The 12296-nt window shown below is 43.1% G+C and overlaps 1 protein-coding gene across 1 annotated transcript; it reads left to right on the top strand.

Annotated features, from left to right (window-relative positions):
* Positions 1 to 10799: 10799 nt before the first annotated feature.
* LOC143925295 (taste receptor type 2 member 8-like) lies at positions 10800 to 11732 on the top strand. The gene has a single exon (XM_077449878.1). The coding sequence runs from the start codon at positions 10800 to 10802 to the stop codon at positions 11730 to 11732; it is 933 nt and encodes a 310-aa protein (XP_077306004.1).
* Positions 11733 to 12296: the final 564 nt, after the last annotated feature.

Raw genomic sequence — 12296 nt, 5'->3', positions numbered from 1 at the left:
CGAACGTCATCACGTTCCGAACGATCGTATTTTCCGACAACTTTGTCCGACCGTGTGTATGCAACACCAGAAATCAGTGTCCTGTCACTAGGCAGAATGGGGAGATACTTGTTTACATTCGTATCTCCCAATTCTTCCTCTCCATGAGACAATCGCGGGTATACCCATGATCCTACTCACGGAGTTCCAAGCCGGCACATGCGCACTGCCGGTAGCGTGTACGCAATGGCACAGTGGCAAATTTCAAGGGACATACAGGTATGCCCATTTGCGCAGCCGTGCCATTCTGCTGACGTACATCGGCGTGTGCCGGTCGGGAATCGGTTAAAACAGTACAAATCTGAATGACAATGTTACCACAAGGCAGTAAGGCTGGCTCAGGCATTTATGGATCACTAGGACCAACCGGGACACCGACCATGGAAAGCCGCAAGGACATGCCAGCTGCAGTGTGAGGAAAAGCTCTGAGGTGATCGATGGGGGGGGGGGGGGGGGGTCACCGAAGGCAAGATGGAACTGAGGTTCAATTAGTCCAGACCTCCATTCAATCTTTGCCTTAGCCCTGCCCCTACAGTGAGCTTATATTTTTCTGTTAGCCATTTTCCAGTGACTTGACAAAGCAAGAAAACTGAGTAGATTAGATAGAAAAAAAACACATTTTAATGAGTAAAATGTGGATTAAAATGCACCTACAAACTGGTAACTTGTAGAGAACATATCACCAGGCAAACAACTCCCATACAGTATACATCAACACTTTTTAGATACATTTTAATCCACATTTTATTCATTAGAAATGTATTCATGTGGGCTATACAGTGCAATATATTTCTTGTAGTGCCTATCCTTAACCACTTAACCACTTCACCCCCTGACCATTTAACAGCCTAAGGACCAGAGGTCTTTTTACAATTTCGCACTGCACTGCTTTAACTGGTAATTGCGCGGTCATGCAATGTTGTACCCAAACGAAATTTGCGTCCTTTTCTTCCCACAAATAGAGCTTTCTTTTGGTGGTATTTGATTGCCTCTGCGATTTTTATTTTTTGCGATATAAATGGAAAAAGACCGAAAATTTTGAGAAAAAAAATATATTTTCTACTTTTTGTTATAAGAAAAATCGAATAAACTAAATCTTAGTCATACATTTAGGGCAAAATGTATTCAGCCACATGTCTTTAGTAAAAAAAATGTCAATAAGCGTATATTTTTTGGTTTGCGCAAAAGTTATAGCGTCTACAAACTAGAGTACATTTTCTGGAATTTACACAGCTTTTAATTTATGACTGCTTATCTCATTTCTTGAGGTGCTAAAATGGCAGGGCAGTACAAACCCCCCCCCCCCCCAAATGACCCCATTTTGGAAAGTAGACACCCCAAGGAAATTTCTGAGAGGCATGTTGAGCCCATTGAATATTTTTTTTTTGTCCCAAGTGATTGAATAATGACACAAAAAAAAAAAAGTTTACAAAAAGTTGTCACTAAATGATATATTGCTCACACATGCCAAAGTTATATGTGGAATTGCACCCCAAAATATATTCTTCTGCTTCTCCTGAGTACGGGGATACCACATATGTGGGACTTTTTGAGAGTCTAGCTGCGTACGGCACCCCGAAAACCAATCACTGCCTTCAGGATCTCTAAGGGTGCAAATTTTTGATTTCACTCCTCACTACCTATCACAGTTTCGAAGGCCATAAAATGCCAAAATAACACAAAACCCCCCCAAATGACCCCATTTTGGAAAGTAGACACCCCAAGGAAATTGCTGAGGGGCATGTTGAGCCCATTGAATATTTTTTTTGTCCCAAGTGATTGAATAATGACACAAAAAAATAAAAAAAAAGTTTACAAAAAGTTGTCACTAAATGATATATTGCTCACACATGCCATAGTTATATGTGGAATTGCACCTCAAAATATATTTTGCTGCTTCTCCTGAGTAGGGGGATACCACATATGAGGGATTTTTTGGGAGTCTAGCCGCGTACGGCACCCGAAAACCAATCACTGCCTTCAGGGTTTCTAAGGGTGCAAATTTTTGATTTCACTCCTCACTACCTATCACGGTTTCAAAGGCCATAAAATGCCAAAATAACACAAACCCCCCCAAATGACCCCATTTTGGAAAGTAGACACCCAAAGCTATTTACTGAGAGGCATGTTGAGTCCATGAAATATTTTATATTTTGCCACAAGTTGCAGGAATATTACAATTTTTTTTTTTTGCACAAAGTTGTCACTAAATGATATATTGCTCACACATGCTATGGGCATAAGTCAAATTACACCCCAAAATAAATTCTGCTGCTTCTCCCGAGTACGGGGATACCACATGTGGGGGACTTTTTAGGAGCCTAGCCACGTACTGGACCCCGAAAACCAAGCACTGCCTTTCCGGATTTAAATATAAAACGCTACCAAAAAAAACTGTTAGCGATCGCAGGGATCAGGCCTGACTCTGCAATCACTGCAGTTATGTGTTTAGTGTTTTGTAAGTGACAGTGATCGAACGATACTGCACTTGGGTGGGCTGGGCTTAGGGGCAAAACGCAGGTGCTAGCAGGTATCTGGGCTGATCCCGCTAACAATGCGTTTTTTTGGAACCCTAAACTGCTGGGGATGCTAGTATAGATCTGATCAGATCAGATATTGATCTGTTCAGATTCTATACCACTACGGGAGGTGTATGCTTTGCGCGTAGGTGTTAGCGGTACTGGCACTAACCTAGCGCTGCCTGGGGCGACGCAGACCCCGACCCTAAAACCCAATTGATATCACCCGCCGGGTAATCAGGGGGTTAAACCTTTATTGGGTAATAAATGGTGGGTGCCCTGATGCTATAAAAAGCTAACTAACCAGAGTCACCCGTAACACTTATACGGTGATCACTGGTGAAAGGGTTAACTAGGGGCAATCAGGGGGTTCAAATTTTTATTAGGTAGTATATGGGGGTCCCTGGCGCTATATAAAAACCTGACGGGGAACCTAAATAACTAACTGGCTAACCAGCATCACCAGTGACACTTATACGGTGATCGCTGGTGAAAGGGTTAACTAGGGGCAATCAGAGGGTTAAAACCATTATTGGGTAGTATATGGGGGTACCTAGCGCTATAAAAACCTGGCGGTGAACCTAAAAAAATAACTAGCTACCTAGCGACACTAGCAACACTAATGCAGCGATCAGAAAAATGATTGCTTAGTGACACTGGCAAAAGGGGGTGAAAGGGTTAACTAGGGGCAATCAGGGGGTTAAAACCATTATTGGGTAGTATATCGGGGTACCTAGCGCTATAAAAACCTGGCGGTGAACCTAAAAAAGTAACTAGCTACCTAGCGACACTAGCAACACTAATGCAGCGATCAGAAAAATGATCGCTTAGTGACACTGGCAAAAGGGAGTGAAAGGGTTAATTAGGGGCAATCAGGGGGTTAAAACCATTATTGGGTAGTATATCGGGGTACCTAGCACTATAAAAACCTGGCGGTGAACCTAAAAAAACAACTAGCTCAATAAGACTGCCCCGAGGAGAATGATATCACTTCCTCCCTGCCTGTGTATACAATACACAGTGGGAGGAAGCTTCTCATTCGCCAGGAGCGATCGAGAGGGGATGGCCAGAAACCAACGGCCATCCCCTCATCACGGATCGCTCCTGAAGCGAACCGGACTGCTGCATCCAGCGGGAGGGGGTCCGTTTGGACCCCCCACCCGCTGGAAGCCAAGCACGTACATGTACATGCTTGTGCATGTACATGCCATTGCAATGACATACATTGGCATGCGGCAGTCCTTAAGTGGTTAAGGACCGCCCCACATAAATTTACAGCGGCAGGGCGGCCCTTAAGTGCAAAATCAAGTACCCGTATGTCAGAAACCATGAATCATACTGAGACAGAAGTGCAGTTAAATCACACGTGTTTAATAATAATAAAAAAAGATAAACAGAGAAAATGTTGTCAAAACATAGCCAGAGTTCAGGAACGGGAACGGATAGTCAGACAAGCCAAAACGTCAGGGAGCCAGAGATGGGTGTAGTAGAAGAGCAAGCAGGATCTGGAGCCAGAAGGAATGTCAGCCAAGCAAGTCTTTTAGCCCTTCGGTCGGAGATTCCGACAACCAAATCCGTCGGAATAATTCCGACGGATTAATTCCGGAAGAGATCCGGAAGTGATGTTGCATATACACGGTCGGACTAAGTTGTCAGAAAATCCGATTGTACATAACGTGATGAAGTTATTTCGTTACGACGGGACTACGTTCAGGCTAGTAGCCAATAGCTTTGGCCTAGGAATTTGATCTGAGCATGCGTGACACTTTATCCGTCGGAGTAGGCTACACATGATCAGAGTATTTCCGATAGGAGCATTTTGTCTGAAAATTTTACGGGCAAGTTGGAAAAGTTGGTCCGTCGGATATTCCGACGGAAACAGTCCGATGCAGACCACACACAAAAACGGTCCGATAGGAAACATTCTGACGGAATCTCCGACCGTGTGTACAAGGACTAACAGGAACACAGGAGAGCATCTCAGAGATGTGACCAAGGCGAAGGCAGAGAGGATCTGGACTGGACAGCTTAAGTAGGCAGGACTTACGAGCAGGATATCATCAACAGGTGAGTCACTGGGGAGAGATAGGAGCTGGAAATTATCCGACAGCTGAGCAGCTAGCTTTGGGAAGGAAGGGCTGAGCCCAGCCCTGAGAGTGTATGTGATTTCTTCTATCGGATCTAGGACGCACGCACGCCGCCTGGAGTCAGGCTCCGGCTGTGATTGAACACAGCGGGAGACAATCAGCAGGTCCAGCGGCTGCGATGGCTGCCAGCCACGTGCAATCATTCAGAGGAATGACAGTACAGTGGTCTGCCTATGTAAACCAGGCAGACCATCATTCTGTCAGGCCGCGTACACACGCGCGGACTGTTCGCCCAACTTTGTCCGCTGAACAGGGTTTGTGCGGACAGTCCGCTCGTGTGTGGGGCTTCAGCGGACAGTTTCAGCGGACAGTTGGACGGACAAGGTTTTTCGGAATTTCCGAAAAACTGTCCGCTGAAACCTTGTTTCAGCGAACAGTCCGCTCGTGTGTAGGCTTGTTCGTCAGACAAAGTTGCGCGCATGCTCAGAAAGGATTTACACGCCGAAAGTTATAATGCAATGTATAGGACGTCGTATTTTTCGTCCCGTCGTACGTGCCGTTCACGTCATCGCGCACGGTTTCAGCAGACTGTTCGTTCGTCGTGTGTGGGCATGTCCGTCCATGCTAATTTTGAGCGGACTGTTTGCCGAAACTGTTGGACGGACAAAGTTGGGCGAACAGTCCGCGCGTGTGTACGCGGCCTCAGACAGAAAGAGAGAGATCTTGTGTTCCTACTATTTAGGAACATCGATCTCTCTCTTTCTGCAGTCAGTCCATCCCCCACACAGTTAGAAAGCACTCATAGGGAACACATTTGTCCCTTTGATTGCCCCTGGTGTTAACCCCTTCCCTGCCAGTACCATTTATATCGTGACCGTGCATTTTTTGTTAGCATGATCACTGTATTGGTGTCACTGGTCCTCAAAAAGAGTCAGATTTGTCTGCCACAATGTCGCAGTCCCACTAAAAACCACTGATCCCCACCATAACTAATAAAAACAATAACAAAAAAAATAAACAGTCCTTAAATCTATCCCAGAGTTTGTCTTTTTTTTTACCAAAAATATGTAACAGAATATAAATTGTCCTACACTGATGGAGAAATTTGATTTTTTTTACATTTTTTTTATTGGATATGTTTTATAGCAAAGAGGTTTCTTTTTTTTTCATGGTCTGTATTTTTTTGTTTATAGCACAAAAATAAAAACCATAGAGGTGATCCAATACCACCAAAATAAATCTCTATTTGTGGGAAAAAAAAGGACATCAATTTTTTTGGGGTACTCGACTGCGCAATTGTCAGTTAAAGCAACACAATGAAAATGGCCTGGTCATTAAGGGCGTGAAACTTTCTGGAGCTGAAGTGGTTAATGAATAAGTTAACTTTTCTAAAAAAAAAATGCATTTATTTAATAAAAAAAAAAAGCCTGTAATGCATTGCACCAGCTGATCAGCAGATCATTGGTGCCATGCAGGTCTCCTGCAGGTAGATCTGTCAGTGTATGTGTGCTCGTACATCCCGTACATCCTTTACATCCCATACATCCTGTAAATCCTTTACATCTCATACATCCCAAACATCCCGTACATCCCATAACCCCGTACATCCTTTACATCTCATACATCCCGTACATCCCATACATCCATACATCCTTTACATCTCACACATCCCGTACATCCCATACATCCCGTACATCCTGTACATCCCGTACATCCCATACATCCCGTACATCCCATACTTTCTGTACAACCCATACATCCTGTAAATCCTTTACATCTCATACATCCCAAACATCCCGTACATCCCATAACCCCGTACATCCTTTACATCTCACACATCCCGTACATCCCATACATCCATACATCCTTTACATCTCACACATCCCATACATCCCATACATCCCGTACATCCTGTACATCCCGTACATCCCATACATCCCGTACATCCCATACTTTCTGTACAACCCATACTTCCTGTAAATCCTTTACATCTCATACATCCCATACATCCCGTACATCCCATATATCCCGTACATCCCATACTTCCTGTACATCCCATACTTCCTGTACATACTTTACATCTCATACATCCCATACATCCCGTACATCCCATACATCCCATACATCCCATACTTCCTGTACATCCCATACTTCATGTACATCCTTTACATCTCATACATCCCATACATCCCGTACATCCCATACATCCCGTACATCCCATACTTCCTGTACATCCTTTACATCTCATACATCCCATACATCCCGTACATCCCATACATCCCATACATCCCATACTTCCTGTACATCCCATACTTCCTGTACATCCCATACTTCCTGTACATCCCATACTTCATGTACATCCTTTACATCTCATACATCCCATACATCCCGTACATCCCGTACATCCCGTACATCCCATACATCCTTTACATCTCATACATCCCATACATCCCGTACATCCCATACATCCCATATATCCAATACATCCCATACTTCCCCTACTTCCCGTACATCCCATACATCCCGTAGGCAGATACACTGACAGGAAGAATCAATGAACTATCATGGTGCTCCACAGTGTCATGGTAGTTCATTGAGAACTACAAGCCAGCAACCGTAAAGGATGTTGGGGCTTGTAGTTCATTCACACACAGAGCTGTGTGAATAAATGATGTGGCTGTGTGGCTGGAGCCCTGCACTACCATGCTGATTTAAAAAAGTGACAGCTAGCATGGGGAACTTCTCTCTGTACTGCTGTCACAAGGGGGAGAGGGGGTTGGTCAGCAGTTGCATTGTCATTGCGAATATGTTGCACGTTCCACACATAAAACGGGTGGAACATGTAACATGTTCCTAAAGGTGAACTTACCCTGACCCAAGTTGAGGGGTTTTTGTTCAAGTCAGACAGGTTTGGTACACCCATAGATAGGTCTATGGGAATTTAAAACCTAATCGAAGTACACTAAAACCTTGGATTGAGAGTAACGTGATTTGAGAGCATTTTGCAAGATAGGAACATTTTTTAAATTCATTTTGACTTGATATACAAGAGATGTCTTGAGATACAAGTATCGCCATGTCACAACTGAGTATAAAAGAGAAGAGAGGCGCCTCTCAGTGTAGAAATCTGGATACATTTAATGAAGGTACCACATTTAGCAACTCACATGGTTGATAGTTAAAACAGGCACATCTAAGTATGAAGGCATCTGGGGTAAAGCTGTCCACATAGACCATCCTCAGCACCGCCATCAAGGTCATCCCTTCCATGATGCACTTCACAAGCCCTTCAAGCCTCACATTCAGATCGCTCTACTGCAGGGTAGTCTTCCCGGTCATGATTGCAGACTGACAGTGGTGAAAAGGTGCAAAGGACGGTCTATGTGGACAGCTTTATCCCGGGTGCCTGCATACTTAGATGTGCCTGTTTTAATTATCAACTCTGTGAGTTGCTAAATGTTGTACCTTCATTAAATGTAACCATATTGGCATGGGCGTCCGCAGAACTTTTTCCAGGGAGGGGCATCATTTTAAGGTCACCCATGCTCTGACCCTTTTCGGCAATGTCATTATCACATTATCACGGTCATAGACTGCAAACGTAGTACAGGTGATGGTCAGAGACTGCAGACATGGCCCAAGGGACTGTCAGAGACTGCAGACATGGCCCAAGAGACTGTTAGAGACTGTGGACATGGCCCAAGAGACTGTCAGACTGCGAACATGGCCCAAGAGACTGTCAGAGATGGCATACATGGCACAAGAGATGACCAGAGACTGCATACATAGCCCAAGAGACTGTCAGAAACTGCATACATGTCCGGGGTGATAGAGAGAGAGAGGGGGTGACAGAAAGAGACAGAGGGGGTGACAGAGAGAGAGGGGGGTGAAAAAGACAGAGGGGTGAGAGAGAGAGAGAGAGGCAGTGACAGAGAGGGGTGATGGGGGTCATCAATCCTGATCCGATCCCTGATTCCAGGGGGGGGGCACTTGCCCCCCCCTTGCCTCTACCTGCGGACGCCCATGCATATTGGTAAACTTAGAGGAGCCCCTTTTTCTATTTTATACTCTGGAGCTCCTGCTGGATTTTGCTTCTAACCCCCTTGTGGAGGCTTCCACGTGTGGATGGACATTTTATGGTTACACAACCTTGCTATAATCTTTTTATATGGACTATAAACTTAAGGACCTAGGAATAAATTGTTGCGGAGCGAAGCAACTGAGACTCCATTATTATTATATATTTCTTATGGGGAATTCTCTTTGATATAAGAGTGCATTGGATTACAAGCATGTTTCCGGAATTAATTATTCTCACAATCCAAGGTTTTACTGTATGTCCAATGCAGGTCGGGACCGGAGTAAGTCAAATGCACGTATCTACAGTATATATCTCTGAAGTATCTCAAACCGGAATTTAAGCTCATACCACTAAGGCCGCGTACACACGAGAGGATTGTCCGCCCAACTTAGTCCGCTGAACCGTGTTTCAGCGGACAATCCACTCGTGTGTGGGCTTCAGCGGACTTTTTCAGCGGACTGTCTGGTGAACCAAGTCTTTCGGAATTTCCGTAATTTTGTCCGTCCAAACTTGGTTTCAGCGGACAGTCCGCTCGTGAGTAGGCAAGTTGGACGGACTAAGTATGGCGCATGCTCAGAAAAGATTTCCACGGCCGAAGGTTGCATTGCAGTGTATTGGACGTCGTATTTCTAGTCCCGTCGTACGTGCTATATACGTTATCGCGCAAGCTTTCAGCGGACTGTCTGTTCATCGTGTGTGGTCAAGTCCGTTCATTCAAAAGTTGGACGGACTGTCTGTCGGATTGTCTGACGAACTAAGTTGGGCGGACAATCCTCTCGTGTGTACGCGGCCTAACACAAGCCCAATATTAAACACAAGATCAATTTATAGACAGCAGTACTGGCACTAGAGTACACAGCGCCATCTTGTGGGTCAAAATCAAACCTCACATAAATAAAAATGATCTTTTCATCTTGGTTGATGGACACATCTTGTCTATATAACTCTGGAGTATCTCAAACTAATGTCACGTAGATGCCACCAAGACAAGTCCAAAGCTGGTTGACACAGAACCTAAAAATGGTTTTGATGGGCAAATCAGTTGAATAATTTTTGTCAAGTTAACCAACGGATAGTCACACCGCTAATTGTGGGCCTGGCATTTAGGCTTCAGTGACTGCTGGCTAAAGGAGGGGTGAATTGGTTTTGTCATAGACTTCATGACTTTAGGACTGAGGTCTGGTGCATAACCCACAAATTTACTGACTATGAAATGCTTTGGGATCCGGCATTCTTTCTGCTTCATCAGACCTATAGACACTCTATTGTGTCATTATTGCTAAGTCCAGTGAAGAGCTGCTTTCCAATCTTCTGTAAAACAACAACAAGCCCCCTATAATTACTGTTTGGCTGACAAAAATTACAGAAATCATACGATAGAGGACTTTTTTTTAAAAAAATGGCCTGACTTTGTCTATTCAGATGCTTATTCAACCCTACTAAATCCGACTTCCTCCGGCCTTTTGAAGGTTTAAGGGACTGCAATTTGTTTTGCTATTCTTTTCAAATTATAAATTATACCAAAAAGGTTCAGAAGCTAATGTGTGCCATGGTGCATGGGATGACAGGCTCCTATTCAGTAGGTCATCCCATTTTCGACAGATCAGGTGCGGGATTGACAGACCTCCTCTCTGAAGAATTGTGTTTACCTGGTAGGTATAGATAAAACCATTGTTACTGCACATCGGATGTGAAGTTTGATCATACTGTTGCCAGTATCATGTGTGAACTCTACTTAATTTTTTATTTTTAAATAAAGTTTTTAAATTTAAAAAAAAAAAAAAAGCATTGATACCTCTGTTAGATGTACAGTAAGTGTATACTGTGAAATTTTGCATTTATTCAAAGCTTGTCCATAGTGAGGTCATAAAATACCAAGACAACCAGAATGACTGAGCAGTTCTAAAAAAAAAAAAAACACAAAAGAGGCACAACTAGCTTACTTCAAGTCATGTACACAAATATTAGATGCACACGTTGTATGCTTCTGAGGTTGAACTTTCTTTTGTAATTATTGTTAAAGAACTTCCTATCATAGAGAAATACTAGCGTCAGAGCAGATAATTGGAACCCATGGATCTCAATCTACTGCTAACTGGAGCTTTTCTTGCTGTTCTGGCCCTTGAGACCGTTGTTGGAATATTGGACAATATTTTTATCATCTTCGTCATATGTTTTCACAATGGAAAAAGACAAGAGGCAAAGGCCGGCGATGCCATTGTGGTGGCGCTGAGTATAACCAGCATTTGTCAGGGATCTATGTTGGCTTTTAACATTTTATCGAAATACATTTGTCCTGAGATTTACCAAGAAACGTATGCATCCTACATCGTGTTTTTTCTGACTGCGTACGGCAACATATCTTGTGCCTGGCTTACTGCAAGCCTCTTTTTCTTTTACTTCTCAAAAATCACCACCTGCAGCTGGCGTCCTCTACAATGGATGAAGTTAAAGATCAACACGGTTGTAAATTGGTTGGTATTGGCATCTAAAATTGCATCTGTCGTTAGCTGTTTTCCAATCTTCATTTCATTGATTAAACCCAAGACCAATATTGGTGGCAACATCTTCACCAACACTTCCTCGGATACTTATGACACTGCTCCAAAAAACATTTATCTCATTTGTATCTGTGGCCCCATTTTTATTATAATTATCACAACAGCCTCCTCAATGGCTTCCCTTAACCTACATGCTAAAAAAATGGAGAAGAACGTGGCGACCTCTACCAATGGAAATATAAAAATGTATAAAAATATTGTCTGCAATATGTTTTATCTTCTGTTGTTCTATGTAATGTTTTATGCTTCAATGTTTCTCTTTTTATTTGATGTTTTTACCACATTGAGTATTGGATATTGGATCCTGTTGTTAGTTATGTTCTCCTTTACCCCTGTTCAGTCTCTTTTCCTAATTGTTGTTACCCCCAAACTGAAGGAAGCCTGGATTCATGTGTTTAGTCTCATCAAAGAGAAGATCTCTGTGTGCTTGAATGTTGGATTGTGATCCATTTTCTCCTGATTAGTGGCACTAAGTTTACCAAATTTTCAGAAACACTAATAGAGATAAAGCATAGAATTTCATAGCAGGTAAAACATATTAATGGAGAGGTATGACCAAAGCTCGTTTGGCCCTACTTCTCCTGCAAGTAGCGGGAGTGCACTTTGCTGTTCACTACTATAACTCATAATCAACTGATCATGGGATAAAGTCCGCTATTACTCAGCCAATCCGGATTCTGGAGAGATACCAACTCTGTTTTTACTTACCGTTCCCTCCAAAAAATAAGCAAAAATCCAATAAAGGGAGACGTAAAGTTCCTGTTAAACAGGCTATTAAAGAGCATGACTAAGCAAGTCAGTCTCCTGTTTTTACAAGGGCAAGTCTGCTTGTAGTAATTGGTAGTGTTTATAGGAGTGGGTAAGGTTTTATTTTGAATGGTATTTTTCTGGGCAATACGAAATAAGCAGAGAGCTCGCTGGCATAATATATGATCCTCAATACATTTTATATATCGTATTTATCGGCGTATAACACGCACCCTAATTTTAAGAGGGACGTTTCAGGAAA

The sequence above is a fragment of the Lithobates pipiens genome, unplaced genomic scaffold (genome assembly GCF_037356315.1).
Source record: "Lithobates pipiens isolate NorthernLeopardFrog02 unplaced genomic scaffold, aLitPip1_a1.2 Scaffold_22, whole genome shotgun sequence".
Classification (NCBI taxonomy): domain Eukaryota; kingdom Metazoa; phylum Chordata; class Amphibia; order Anura; family Ranidae; genus Lithobates; species Lithobates pipiens.
The sequence above is the reverse complement of the archived record's forward strand: the minus strand, read 5'-3'. Positions and strand labels throughout refer to the sequence as shown.